Genomic DNA, 15,945 nt, shown 5'->3' with positions numbered 1-15,945 from the left:
GAAATTCCAAGAAGGAAGACAAGCAATGTGTTTATTAAATCTTTTTTTTCTACACTAAGTCATCATAACAGAGTGAAGCAGCCGACCTTCCAATGAAGAAAACCTGGATTTGAATCGCACCTCTGCCACTTGATAATTATATGATGATACCTTGCAAAGTTAGTTAACACTCTAAACCTCAGGTTTCTTACAAAATTAGGATTGTTGTTAAGGAGTAAATAACATACACAATGCCCTGATATATTGTAAGTGTCCAGTCATTGTTAATGTCTTTCTCATTTATCTCAATTCATCTGGATCCACCGGTCTCACCTTTTTGTTTAAAAGATTGTTTTTTGATGTGGACCATTTTTAAAGTCTTTATTGAATTTGTTACAATATTGCTTCTGTTTTATGTTTTGGTTTTTTGGCTGTGAGGCACATGGGATCTTAGCTCCCCAAGCAGGGGTCGAACCCACACCCCCTGCATTGGAAGGCGAAGTTTTAACCACTGGACTGCCAGGGAAGTCCTAGCCTTACCTTTTGAAGAATTATAATATTAGTCTGAGACTGACAGACTATCATTTGGGTTAACTGTTACTAAATAGTGATTTCTTCAAAGGATCACAGATATGGATAGTAATGCTTGCCAAAACTGTTCCCTCATTGTCAGGAATCTTGCTAAGTGCTTACATACAGTATAATGTTCACAATAATGCCATGGAGTTGGTTTTTCTATTATTTTATATATATGAGAAAACTAAGTGTTAGTAAGTTTAAATAATGTGCCCAAGGAATCCAAGTGTTGTCTCCTGAATCAGTGATCTTAATCATTTCACTAGAGTACCTCTTTAGTAAAGAGGTAGATTGAAAACCACCACCACCACAATAGAAAGAATAGTCTCTTCATCAAATGGCACTGGGAAAACTAGATATCCACATGACACACACACACACAAAGAAATTGGACCCCTACCTCACACCATATTTAAAAATTAACTCATAAAAGATTAATGAGCCAAATATAAGAGCTAAAATCATAAAACTCAGAAGAAAACACAGGAGTAAATCTACATGATTTGCAATTTGGCAACTGATTCTTAGATATGACACTAAAAGCACATCAGCAAAAGAAAAAATAGATAAACTGGACTTCATGAAAATTAAAAACTGTGATTAAAGGACATTACCAAATGAAAAGACAGTGTAGAAAATGGGAGGAAATATGGGCTTCCCTGGTGGCGCAGTGGTTGAGAGTCTGCCTGCCAATGCAGGGGACACGGGTTCGGGCCCTTGTCTGGGAAGATCTCACATGCCGCGGAGCGGCTGGGCCCGTGAGCCATGGCCACTGAGCCTGTGCTCCGCAACAGGAGAGGCCACAGCAGTTAGAGGCCCGCGTACCACCAAAAAAAGAAAAAAAAAAAGAAAATCGGAGGAAATATATGTAAATTATATATGAGTCTAGTATCCAGAATATATAAAAAAAACTCTGATAGCTCAAAAACAAAAGACAAACAACTCAATAAATGAGTGAAGGCCTTGAATAGACATTTCTCCAAAGATACACAAATGGCCAATAAACACTTGGAAAAGATGCAAAATATCATTAGTCATTAGGAAAACCAGATACCACTTCACATCTGCCAAAATCGCTATAATCAAAACAAGGAAAATAAGTGTTGATCTGCCAGTAGGAATGTAAATTATTTCAGCCACTGTGGATAACAGTTGGGTGGTTCCTCAAAAAGTTAAACATAAAATTACCAAATCACCTCACAATTCCCCTCGTAGGTATTCACCCAAAAGAACTGAACCAAGTACCTAAACAAATACTCTCTACACAAATGCAGCACTATTTACAATAGTCAAAAGGTGGAAACAACCCAAATGTCCGTGAACTGATGAATTGATAAACAAACTGTGGTATATACATATAATATAATGGAATATTGTTCAGTTATTTAAAAAAATGAAGTACTGATACATAGTGCAACATGGATAAACCTCAAAAGCGTGCTAAGTGAAAGAAGCCAGTTACAAATGGTCTTTTATGATTACACTCGTATGAAATATCCAGAATAGGTCCACAAAGACAGAAAGCAGATTGATAGTTGCCAGGAGTTGGAGAGAGGGGGGATGGATGAGTCACTACTTAATGGATATAAGGTTTTATTCTAAAGTGATGAAAATGGTTTGGAACTAGAGATCATGGTTATACACCATTGTGAATGTACTAAATGCTACAGACCTGTTCACTCTAAAATGATTAATGTCATGGGACTTTCATCTCAATTAAAACAGCAGCAAAGCCAGCAACCGTTATCCTTTTTAGTGATGGAGCATCACAACTTATATTCTACACATTTCTGTTTTAATGAAACTTTACTCAGAATACAAATAACTAATTACACTGAGTAACAGGCACCATACTAAGTGCTTCACAACAACCCCCAAAGGTAGGTACTATTATCTCACTTGTTTCAGAGGGGGTAATTGATATTTGGTGAGGTAATCTGCCCCAGGGAGAAAAAGTGGTAGGATTCACATACAGCCATTCTGATTCCAAGGCCTCTGATTTTAAATATGCTATTACACTGTGAAGCTTTTAGGAAAACAAAAAGTAAAGTTATCAGAGACATAATCCTTATAAATATAGATCCATATCAATAAAAATACTGTTAAAGCAGAATGAAAAACATTTCATGTTATTATATAGAATATAACTAATCAACTACAATGACTTTCTGAATAAAAGTTAAAATAAGATGCCAGAGCTCCTATATCTTACATACAAGACATCTATTTCTCCTCCTTTTCTTACTCTGTTTCTCAATGAAGTTATATTGGTGGACATCTCATGCTCAGGATTTACTAAGAACACATTCTATATGTTCCTTAAATATAAGAATATGAAACCATAAAATATCTATATGGGAGGAGAAAAGAGAGGGAGCTCTCTCCCTCCACCAACTTTCTTCTGGATGGGAAACATGTTTCATTTAAAAAAGAGGGAAGGAGATATTCTATAGACAAATATATTTGGGAAATGTTCAAGTTGGAAAAAAAAATAACCCGATTTCTTTGCTTCAAGGCTTCTAAGAACATTTAACATAAGAATATACATTGTCAATCTTTAAGGGGAGAATATGTGATAGATTGTTTCCCAAATTTATTAAGCCAAGGGTCCCTTTTGAGAAATCTCTATTCAAATTTCTCAGATACAAATGTTTCATGGAGCATTGGTTGGGATCTTATTCTAAAATAACATGACTTATTAGTTTGCTAGGGCTATCATAACAAACACCACAGACTGAGTGCTTAAACAACAGAAATTTATTTTCTCCTAGTTCTGGAGGCTGTAAATCCAAGATTAAGGTGCTGGCTGGGTTGGGTTTTCCTGAGCCCTCTCTCCTTGGCATGCAGATGTCCACCTTCTTGCTGTGTCCTCACATGGCCTTTTATCTGTGTGTGCCCATCCCTGGTATCTCTTCCTCTTCTTATAGGGACATCAATCCTATTGGATTAGGGCTCCACCCTCATGATCTCATTTAACCTTAATAATCTCCCTAAAGACCCTATCTCCAAATACAGTCACATTAGGAGTTGGGGCTTCAACATACCAATTTTAAGGGGACATAATTAAGTCCACAACACATGATATTTTTCCTCTGACATCTACAGATTCATACTAAACAAAATAACAAAGAAAGCGCTCATTTCCCCTTTCAAAACAGTCATTAGCCTTTTCATCCTCAACATTTAAACCCTCCAAATTTTTATCTTTTGGTCTTAGTTCCCTATTTTGCCCAAGGCAATGGATTGGTATGAAAACATTCACCACTTATCCTACTATTTCAATAGAAAATATGCCCTAAATTTAAAACTATGAAATTACAAATGAACTTTTAGAGTACAGCCCCTTTGTATACTAAAAACTCCCTGAACTCAACTAGGATAAGATGAAATATTAAAATAATGATGACGGTCTCCTAAAGTTACAAAAGTACTGGGCTGAAAGAGAAGTCACTGTATTGATAAGTTGAATTGTGACCAGGTAATTGGCACAGTGCAAAGCACTGTGAAACACTACTGAAAGCCTTGACTGCTAAGATCTAGAATGTTATCCACATACATTTATTTCATTAGTTGGGTGGCATAATGAAAAATACATTATTTGGTCTTTGGCTTGAGTTCATGGCACAACGGTCCTAAAACCCTTAGAATTTCCTGAGTGATAGAAACATCTTTTGACTCAGAGAGGGGTACACCTAGATAGCTTCAGGATGGGGCTGGTTACCAGAAAGTCCAAATATTTCATTAGAAGGTGGGCAATTTCAGCCCCATCCCTCAGGGGAGGGGAGTGGGGCCAGAGGTTGGGTTATAATAACTCTTAAACAAAGAGATTGGAAGAGCTTCTGGGTTCGTGAACATATTGATGTTCTGGGAAGGTAACATGTCCAGAGAGGGCAGAGAAGCTCTGAGCTGCACCCCTCACCCCACCCCCCCTGCATAATAACTTGCTTCCGTTTGGCTGTTCCTGAGTTGCATCCTTATAATAAAATGGTAATACTAAGTAAAGCACTTTCCTGAGTTATGAGTTGTTCTAGTGAGTTACCAAACCTGAAGAGGGAGTTGTGGTGACACTAGAATTTATAGCTGGTCGGTCAGAAGTACTGGTGGTAATCTAGGACTGTGACTGGCCTCTTAAGTGAGGACAGTCTTGTGGACAGAGCCCTTAACCTGTGGTGTGGGGTCTGTGCTAACTCTAGACAGTTAGTGTTAATATTGAACTGAACTGCTGGAGACACCCAGTTGGTGTCAGAGAATCAGAGTAAAGAAGATATAGCCATCTTTCTTGAAAAACAAGTAGGACATGAAATTTTAACAAAACATAATTTAAATAGTTTGACTTCACTTTTCTTAATTTTATGGAACTATGTGTACCATAACTGTCACTGTATATAAGAGAAGGAAAATAAAGAAAATTAACTACTGCATATTCCACAGCCTATTGTTAATAGACCTATTAATATTTAAACAGTTCTAGGCTATAAACCAAGAGCATCTAATGTTATACTAAAACAGAGTCATAACACTTTAAAACATATTAAGGTAAGTAGGAAAAGACAGTAAAATATTTTTTCATATGAGATGACAGGTATATCTTATAAAACAAATTACTCTTTAATTTTCTTTAAAAACAATCCCTACACTAAACCCCCAGTTGGTCTTCTAGATAATTCAGAAGGAATAACATGAGAAAGATTCTGAGACAATTTTAATGTTTTTAAGGCCAAGTTTATTTCCAATCATATTTATTTCTTAGTAGGTCTGATTGATTCCTAAGATTACAAGCTCTTTAAGAGCAAGGAATACATTTTATTTTATTTACCTATCTGTATTCCCATTTCACTTCATGTCAACAACTATACCAATATATTAGTTAACAGTAATCTAAGGCAGCACAAACATATATATCAAAATGTAAAAGGATTTGCCTTATAGTCATAATTTAACACATTTCTTTAAAAATGTATAATAAAATCTATTGGTTATCAAGAAAGATGGCTGATAATTTAACAAATTATCATAGTAAGATCTGAACTATGATAGATACCTTTCTACGATGGAAAAATGTAACACTGAAATAATCAGATGTTTCTAATTTTTTGCTGTCCCCTTTTCTCCTTCTGAGTTATGACCATGACAGAAATATGTGCAGGTACTGCTGACCTAGGAGAGACGGAGCGCTAGGCTCTGCCTAACCTGTGCTTCCCTGTCCATCCCGTTTCCTCCTCTAGTAAAGATCACTCCCTGAACTCTCATACGCCAGCACTTCTTCTACCTCGTGGGGCACTGTGAAGTGTTTCGTAACAGGTGGCTATAGGGAACTTGCACAATGTGAAAATACATGGGAGTGCCTGTGGCGTGCTCTCTCTGTTACCATTTGGTGAGGTCCAAAGGGTCTGGGAACTCCCCCACCCACCACCCTCTCCTCACCCACACCCAGCACAACACTGAGAAAAAGCCACTCAGGCCCGTTCCACTCTGGGAGCTAAAGCCTGTCTCAAGCCTTTCAGGCTCTTTTTAACTGAACAAAAGAAGGCATGTATACATTAGAGTGATAAGATCACTGATGTAAATTTTGGACTTAAGAAGATACAGACAGAAAAGCTCATTCTGTACTCTTTGGTTCTGAGCCAATAAGGCCTATCTGCTTACAGAAAAAAGAAAGAAAAAAGCCAAAAAATAAAATCTAAAAGAGCCTCTCATGTGGTCTAGCTCACTAGAATTCTCTACTGGGATTTGAGGCCAAGGCCCAACTTGAACTATGGCTGTCCTTCTAGACCCTGCTCATTTACATGCTATTTGCATATCTGAGGCTTAAAGCAAAAAGTGGCTACCGACTGCAAATACAGACATTCATTAATTTGTGAGTAATATCCTCTAAAGTGCCTATCGTTTGAGAAAAGGGAGGGGGCCTGTCTCAAGCTTTCCGGAGAGTTCAGGATTACTGCCCCATGAGCGCTAAGGCACAACTCACCGACTGTACCACTCAGCTGGATTCAAGCTGCTCTCTTAGACAGCATCCGCGTACCATGTACTGGGTTTGCCACTTTACTATAAGGTCATGATGGACTTTTTAATCTAATATATTTTTTCTGCTTTTAAATGTATTTCTTCAGAGAAAAATCATTCTGATTTATGCAACTTTATTGCCTACCAATTACCCTGAATCTAATGATCACATGGGTTGAGAAAGGAGCACAAAATGCTCCCACATCCTGCTTTACCACCTCCATTAACTGGGTTTTGGAAATCAAGATCCAAGAGGAAAGTGAGCTTCCTCTTCAGATTTCATGTGCAAGCTCTGCAAGCTAGTATCAATGGAAATAGTGGGTACTCTGGCACTGGTATAGTGGGACAATGGATATTAGATAAACCCTGATCGTGGCTATGAACAGAAGAGCTGGGAGTGTGAGGTCAGCTAAAGCAGTCATGGTGGAGCTCACCAATGAACAATAAAGGGGGATGGGGGTCCTGGTCATTTGGGGCTATACCATTTTCTTAGGTTGATGAGGAGAAAAAAACTGCAAAAATGCTCCAAACTCAAAGGTTAAGGGGTAAGAAACAAATACTAAAGGCCAGTAACCAGAAAATACCAGCTCTAAAAGCCAAATTTACTCAGAGGCAGAAGGACAATGACAATGAGAGAGTGGGTGAGGAGAAATCAGAATTTGATATGCAAAGCAAACTTGTTTCTCAGGCTTTGGACATGATATATGAGAAATCAGGGAGAAAAGGTATCAGCTTAATTAACCAGTTTTAAATTTTTTTTTTTTTTTTTTGCGGTATGCGGGCCTCTCACTGCTGTGGCCTCTCCCGTTGCGGAGCACAGGCTCCAGACGCGCAGCCTCAGCGGCCATGGCTCACAGACCCAGCCACTCCGTGGCATGTGGGATCCTCCAGGACCGGGGCAAGAACCCGCGTCCCCTGCAACGGCAGGCGGACTCTCAACCACTGCACCACCAGGGAAGCCCAATTAACCAGTTTTAAACACATGAAAAAGAAAAAATAAAAACAAAAATAAATAAACTATAGGAAACAGAAAGGACAGTAGAGAATCATGCCAACAGCTTTACTCTATACATAGATCCACTTAAGAACAAGGTTGAAGTTGAAAAACTCAGCAGGACTCACTTGGGAGGAAGAGGTAGAACACTGAGAAGAGAATAGGAGTCTAGCCCTAAGGTAGGATAAAAGGAAGCAATAAGGAATGTTTTTCCCCCCACCAGTAAAGTCTCAAAAGTCACTCAAGCCCTGAGGAATTCATTGAAATGAATTTGTTCATTATTATTAAAATATCAGTGTTTTCAAGAGCTGAAGGAAGGTTTTGAGATGTCAGCTGTTGGCACATCTTTGGGTCTTATGTGGTTCTCAAAGACACAGCCTTTGGCATCATCATCAATAACAGCTTCAGAAAACTGTCAAAGGGCAGTTTTCAGCTTAGATAAGTAAGGGAATGAGGGAATGACCCTTTGAAAGAACAGTCTCACAGATATATGGATGGACTTGAAGGTAGAAAAATGGTAGCATGAAAAGAAATACCAGTCTTTGGTATCATGCTTGGGATGGAGAAATACAGAGGAAAGATATTTTCCTACAGAAATATCTGTTCCTAGGCTTCTGAAAGGGCCTCCTGCCTTGCTGTTCTCTATGCCTAGGAGGTTCACGTACCAGATCATCACATGACTATTTCTTCTCAACATTCTGTTTTTCCCTCAAATGCCACATAAGTAGGGAAATCTTTTTTCATCACTCAGGTAACCACTCTCCCACACACACAAACAACAACAACAAAAACAGCAATAATGGATTTGGGGGGGGGGGCAATAGAGGAAATTTTGAATTACATTCCATATTAAATAATGTTATTGTATACTATTACATTTTTTGAGAGTCATCATGCATGTGATTATACAGGTGAACATCCTATTCTTGGAAAATATTTGGTGGACTATTCAGAGATAGTTTCATTATGTCTATAACTTACCCTAAATAGTTCAACAAGAACCCACATGTGTGTATATAAGTACATATAAAGACATACAAACATAGAGGAGGGAGAGAGAGAGCAAATGTGGCATAATGTTAATAACTGGTGCATTTAGGCAATGCGAAAATGGGTGTTCATTGAATACTGTCACTTCAACTTTTCTGTAGATTTGAAATTGTTCAAAATAAAAAGAGAATAGTCTACATTCCTAAAAATAAACAAATAAATAAATAAAAGTATGAACAATTTTTGCTCAGAAAAATGCTCAGAAGAGAGAATGGTGCTCCTGAATTCCTTATTCAATTATTTTTCTTTGGTGTGCCAAGAATTTAGGGACCAAACAGAAAGTAATTTGAGTTTTTAAATATTCATAATAATAATCACTCTGGGAACACAGAACACGCTAGGAAAGATCTGGGTACTTACTGTAGGTAGCACCATAAGAATTTTGTATTTTACTTGGAAGAAAGCAGAATGTTTCTGAAGGGGATCTAATTTATATAGATGGTAAATTTTATTCCTTCTTGAGCTATAAAAAATGTGGCATCACAACTGACTCTTGACAGATTTATCCAACTTAGTCAAAACTTCTCAGGTTCTGAACTCTGGAAAACTAGCATACATGGATACCACCCCAATGAGGCAAAACCCAAGAAGCTTTGTTCCTCTACTGTCAGTAACATTACTCAAATTATCTCTAAACTTGTACTAAGGTTCGAGGTGAGTGGCGATAATATGGATGTAGATTATAGTAAGCTCTGGATACTGGAAACACAACTTTTGGTTAGTAAATGCTACTATTTTGGAATTTACTCTCTAAATTCTAAACTGCTGCAGCTATTTTCATTTATGCTGAAGACTCTCTGCAACCTTGCAAATGTGGAATGAAGGAAAAACTTAGAAAAAGCATAATCCAACTTTGGAAGTGCGTGAGGATCTACTTTGATTCTGGCGAATGCAAATCGGGAAGCAGATGGGAATTCTATGCAAAAAGTCATCATAATTTAAAATATGTCAGCGTGAGAAAGAGTATGGTATATGCAGATGAATATGAGAAGTGTTCTTGGAGAGTAAAATGACATGGCTAGAAAGGAAGACAAGGACCAGATCAAGCAGGGCCATACATACCTTATTAAAGAGCATTCACTTGATCCTTTTAGTGCTAGAGACTCAATAAATGGATATATACCTAGGAGTAGCATAGTAAGATTTGGATTTCATATATATTAATCACACAGGCAACTTTTATTGAGTTGGCCAAAAAGTGTCTTTGGTTTTTCAGTAAAAATAAAAGACACATTTTTCATTTTCACCGAGAACTTTATTGAACAACGTATTCACCATTTTGTTCCACTACCTTCTGCCATTTTTCAGGCAACTTCATAATTCCATCTTCCCAAAACTTTTTATTTTTTTGAGAAAAGAACTGTTCCAGGTGCCTTTTACAGTCTTCCAGGGAGTTGAAATTTTTTCCATTAAGAGAATTTTGTAAAGACCGAAATAAATGGAAATCCAAAGGTGAAATGTCTGGTGAATACGGCGGATGAACCAGAACTTCCCAGCCAAGCTGTAACAGTTTTTGCCTGGTCATCAAAGGAACATGCAGTCTAGCGTTATCTTGATAGAAGATTATGCGTTTTCTGTTGACTAATTCTGGATGCTTTTTGTCGAGTGCTGCTTTCAGTTAAGTCTAATTGGGAGCAGCACTTGTGGGAATTAATCGTTTGGTTTTCTGGAAGGAGCTCATAACAGAGGACTCCCTTCCAATCCCACCATATACACATCACCTTCTTTGGATGAAGACCGACCTTTGGTGTGGTTGGTGGTGGTTCATTTCGCTTGCCCCATGATCTCTTCCGTTCCAGTAGCCAATCACATGCAGAAATACAGTCAAGAAGTTTTTTTTCATTAAACTTATGTGGAACCCAAACATCAAAGTGATTCACATAACCAAGCTGGGGCAATGGATTTTCAATGCTTGATTTGGATATTTTGAGTATGTTGGCTATCTCACAAGTGGTATAACATTGATTGTTCTCAATGAATGTCTCAATTTGATCCCTATCAACTTCAACTGGTCTACCGGACCGTGGAGCACCGTCCAGCAAGAAATCTCCAGCAGGAAACTTCGCAAACCACTTTTGACACGTTCGATCAGTCACAGCACCTTCTCTATACGCTGCACAAATCATTTTTTGCATTTCAGTTGCGTTTTTACCTTTCTTGAAATAATAAAACATAATATGCTGAAAATGTTTTTTCTTCCATCTTCAATATTAAAATGGCTACACAAAAATTCACCAACTTTGATAAGTCTTTTTTTTTAAATGCACGCTGATATGACAGCCATTACACACAATCTAACAAAATTGTTTCGAATGAAGTTAAAGACAACTAAGTGCTACTAGAGCCATCTTACAGAAAAAGACAAACAAACCTTTTGGCCAACCCAATAGATGAATGATTTAAAGGCTATGAAGTTACAGGAAAGAAACACAGAAAAGTGATGTAGTAAAGTGTAAGATAAATGGGATCTGAATAAGAGCAAGGAAGATCATATGTGCCAAACATTTAAGAGGCAAAAGGGACAGGACTTGGTAATTAATTGAAGGTAGAGGGCAAAATCAAGAAGTGCCAAACACTCGAAGAGGAGAACCCAGTAAAGGAACTGACTTGAAGGAGATGGTGATGAATTCTGTTTGGGATCTGTTTTAATTTGAGGTATTTGGGACATCAAGGCGGAGATACTTAGCAAACTATTGGATATATTGGTCTGAAACTCAGAAAAATATATCTAGAGATACACAATTGGGATCCATCAGCACTTGGGTTATATCTAAAATAATAAGAGTTTAGATAAGATCATGTAGGGAGAGAATGTACAATTAGAATAGTGGTAGTTCAAGATGGAACCAAGAAAAATACTAACATTTAAAGGGCAGGTTCAAATAAGAAAGGAAGAAAGGAGGAGAGAAAAGGAAGAAAGGAGGGAGGAAAGAAGGAAGGAAGAAAGAAAGGAAAAATGAAAGAAAAACATAAAAGGAAAAAGAAAAAGAGTAGTCAGAAAAATTTGAGGAAAATTAAGACAGTGTTATGTCATGCGAGCTGAAAGAAAATTTCAAGGAAGAAATTATTGTCAAAATCAAATGCAAAACATAAGCCCAAGAGACGATCACTAAAAAATGACCACTGGATTTGGTGATCTAGAAGTCATTGAGGATCTTAGCAAGATCTCATTCATTACATGAGATGTAAAACAAACTGCTGTACAATGGGGGGCATCAGAGAAGTAAAGAAGTGAAGATAGCAGACACCACCACTCCTTCGAGAGGTTTCGATGAAGAGCAAAAACAGACTGGAAAATACTTCCTAAGAAAATGCTGGGTTAAAGGAGAGTCAGGAAAAGGAGGGTTGTTTCCAGTTCTACCACCATTAGAAATTAAAGTTCTAATACTAACTCTGAGAGAAAAGAGTCTGCCTCACAGACAAAAGGCAGGTGTACATGGTACCTACCAAAAGCTGAGAAGTCCATGTACTTAGCAAGAACAGCAAAATTAAACTGTGCCACAGGCCCTCCAATAAGAAGAAATAACAATGATAATACCCAAAGAGATGAGGTCCTGGCTCTGCTGTAGGCCCGTACCCAAGTGAATTTAGTAGCTGTGTGATCTTGGGCAAGTTACTTAGTCCTTTGCCTCTCAGTTTCCTCATCTATAAAGTGGGGATAATAATAGTACTTATAGGTTTTGTAAGAATTAAATAAGATACTGATACAAAATGCTAACAGTGCTGGCTTAGAGTAATACCTCAAATTTGTCTTTGGTGAGGATAACAGACAAAAAGTATATAGTGCCTAAAGAATTTCACTTTTTAAGAGGCATATTTAGTTGTGCATTCATGACAAGTCCTCATGGCATCCTGATTCACAGGTTCATAATTAGCTTCAATAAATAGGTCACCATTAGTTCACTTAGGAAAAAAACAAAAGAAAAACAAAAAAACACTGTAGATAAACACATTGCCATATATATGCCTTATATATATATGTGTGTATAACTTATAAATCAGTAAAAGTACTCAACTGTAATTTCAAATTCAAAAGAATCTCTTCTTTAGCACTGAGGTACAATTCTCATTAATTTTTGTAACAAAGTATACACTGCAGAGACTTGTTCATCTTTATGTCAAAAATGAATTAAACATAACTCTGAATAGTAATAAGTGCTCTAATGTTGTCTCCCTTTTTAATTTACATGTGCAGTATTCTTTAATGATATAGTATGCAACTCTTCTAGCCGATCCAAAGAGACAAAAAGATTCAATTATTCTCCAGCTCTATAAGCAGTTACATATTTTCTTTTATATCAGAATTCATTATTGCTGAAACAGATAAAAAGACAGCATACAGTAAAAGATCTTGTGATCAATAATCAACGAGTCTAAGGATCTGGGAGAAATGCATAAGAATACATTTAATTTCATAATATATACCCTCATTATTGCTAAGAAGAATGCTGTCACCTTTTAAACAAAACACCTGATTTTTGATAAAACAAAGAATAAAAACATCAGTAAATATCTAGATCAAAATAATGAAAGTACAGGTCGACAGTTAAGATGTCATTAAGTGATCTGAATTGACATGATAATCTAAGAAAACATCAAGTATGCAGTTTGGTAGTTATAGTAAATGTACACAGTGGCCAAATTTATATTCAGAAATTTCATACACAGATCTTTAAGACAGTAGTATAGTTCCTGCCAAAAGTCCTTAGGATCTTTTTCTCGCAAATAAGTGTATTTAGCAAAAACATTATTTCTTGGATGAATTAACCCAACTTCAAATAAATATACAGTTAAACACCCTCACTGCACATCCTCATTGTCTTTTTTTTTTTCTGCTCTATACTTCAAGTACAATAATCCCTAGATTGCCAAAAGCACCAGGAAGCACAGCACTAAAAATATAGAACTGATATTCATGTCTTTGTAAATATTTTACAGATATCAAGCAATTAAAGCTAGGATGTTTGGCTTATAATGTTAATTTTTAAAATTTAATCTGTAACATCACAGTAAGAAAGATGCAACCCTTTTCCTCTGTTTAGTAAATTCTCACTCTATAAAACTGAAACAAAAAAAATGAACCTTTTTTTCCCCTGGAGTACTATACAATGACTGAAAATCATATTACTGGTACTGAAACACTGAAAAACTAAAGTGCCATGCTAAAGATTAAATAGGATTCTCAGGTAAAACACACATAAAACTCATTTCACATAATTGTATTACTTCCTATTCCAACTTGGTAGTTATTTCAGGTGTTGTAAGTGGTATTTCTCAGTTAATAAAAGGTCAATTTCACCCACTCAGAATAAGCAAAAATATTATTATGCTCTGTGATAAATTAGGGGTAAAATGACATTATGTGTTGAAGTAAAGGGTAGGGTGGCAGGGTAAAGATGATGTTTTTGTCATCCTCCACAAAATAATTGTGCTGGCATTGGAAAAGTCACTACAAAGGAATGAAGGAGTTACCCCAGGTCTGGACTGAGCACCCTGTTTGTACCAATCACTGTCTAGCTACCACTGCTCCTTTTGTGGCAGAGTTAGACCCTGACAAAGAAGTGATTCTTCGACTGAACCAACAACAACCTAGATTCAACATGTAATGAGAAACACGATTTTTAAATAACTTGAATGAATTTGATTCCTAGTAGAGTCAATGAAAGTATCAAGACTAATTAAACAGTTATATAAACACATATCACAGTCATTCCTTATAAATACCCATTTGTATATTCCTGTACATTCACTTCTTTCCCCCTTAACATGACATTGAGCTAAATGTCTGAAGTAATGCAAGTATCTTAAAATATAAACTTCTATGCAGATAATGCATACCATATCTCTTTAGATAGCCAAAGATAATCATAAGGGAGAAAAATCTACTATGAAAACTAAATCCAGGCACTTCCCCTGGATTTCTTTAATTTTTCTACCGGTGTCAGTCAAGAAGCATTTTTTTCACGTCTCTATTGATGGGGTGTTCCTAGGGCAAGACCGGCCCGTACCCAAGTTCAGTTTGTAAGAGTAGCCTATTACACCCTCCCCCACCCCAACACAGGTTTCCGGTTTGGATGCCCAGAAGTAGTACGGCTCCAAACTGAAGGAGCAGTAAACCAAGCAGGGGAAACCAATAAGAAATTCATCAAATCACCAAATCTAATGACACTCAAGGGTCAGCCGCATCCTGCCTCCTTGTATGCTCGGGATCCCGCTAAAGGAGAAACCTGGGGGCGGGGCTGTTAAGGACTCTGTTATCAGCGAGAGTAAGCCAGACTGCCCAGGTGAGGTTGAGGTGGGGCGAGTCAGAAGAGATAGGGTAACAGAAAAGTGACGCACAAGGTAGGTCAAGTGGTTACCTGTGGGGCCACTTGATCCAGCCCCGCCCCCAGGGACAGCAAAAAGAATCGCGGACGGAAGCCCGCAAAATACGCCGGGGAAAGACAGAGCTGGGCCCCTTCGGCCCGGCCTGGAACTCACCATCCACGGTTTTCTTCTTGAAGAGGGACGCCATGGTCAGGGACCGCGCCCGGGCAGCCCGGCTCGGCCCGGTCCGGCCCGCGACTGGGAAAGAACCGGAGGGAAAGGACAGGCCTTTGGAGGGCTCGGGATGGCGGAGCGGATGGGCAAGAGAAGAGGGCGGGGTCTCCAGACAGGACCCGCGGAGGGCGGGTATCCACGAACCCTGCCGCAGCGGAGTTGCCCTCAGCTCAGGTGACCGCGAACTAAGACACTTTTTGGAGAAGTCACTTGCAGGAAGCGCCTGCGCGATCTGCGCGCGCGCCTGCGTACTGCGGCGCCTGAAGCTGCAGCCGCTGCCCTCAGTTCAGCTGCTGCCCGCTCTCCTGCTTGCGGCGTCCCAGTGTGGCGAATCATGCGAGGCTAGAGTAGTAGCAGTGCGTAGGAGCCTGCGGGCTGTGTCAGGTAGCTTCTAGGTGCGGGTTCCGTGCTGAATGCTGACAGAGATGAGCCTTACTTAGCGCTCTTCTTGCCCCGGAGAAGCTGGAAGTAAGGGGGTCCCCAGAATCCTAGGACAAGCGTGGGTCGTCCTGGAACCAGTTGATTTACGACCATCCCCTTGCTGTCTGTATCAAGGCATTCATAAGTGCAGGGGCTGGTGTTAATGCTGAGGTCCGAGCCCCGGTGGTGTTTGTCTCGGGAGTTCACGCTCTTTTGGGCCCTGACTTGCTCAGCAGTCTCTCCGACGCCACCCACGCAGCCCGCTGCCGGACCCGAGGCGCTCACTGCGGCCCTGAGCCCGAGGCTCTGACCACCAGGTGTGGGTCTCCGGGGATCAGGTTTCTAGGCTTGGGAGTGGCGGGGGAGGAAGGGAATGGGGAGCA

General features: G+C 38.8%; 1 protein-coding gene across 1 annotated transcript in view; it reads right to left on the bottom strand.

Annotated features, from left to right (window-relative positions):
• CHMP2B (charged multivesicular body protein 2B) overlaps nucleotides 1–15,324 on the bottom strand; it is a 29,960-nt gene extending 14,636 nt beyond the window's left edge. The window contains exon 1 of the mRNA XM_082839515.1: nucleotides 15,083–15,324. Within this exon, the coding sequence (XP_082695641.1) occupies nucleotides 15,083–15,116 (34 nt within the window). The 5' untranslated portion in view covers nucleotides 15,117–15,324. The remainder of the gene's footprint in view (nucleotides 1–15,082) is intronic.
• Nucleotides 15,325–15,945: the final 621 nt, after the last annotated feature.

Source organism: Leucopleurus acutus (genome assembly GCF_964270905.1).
Source record: "Leucopleurus acutus genome assembly, chromosome: 5".
Lineage (NCBI taxonomy): Eukaryota > Metazoa > Chordata > Mammalia > Artiodactyla > Delphinidae > Leucopleurus > Leucopleurus acutus.
This window is presented reverse-complemented; position numbering and strand designations above follow the sequence as displayed.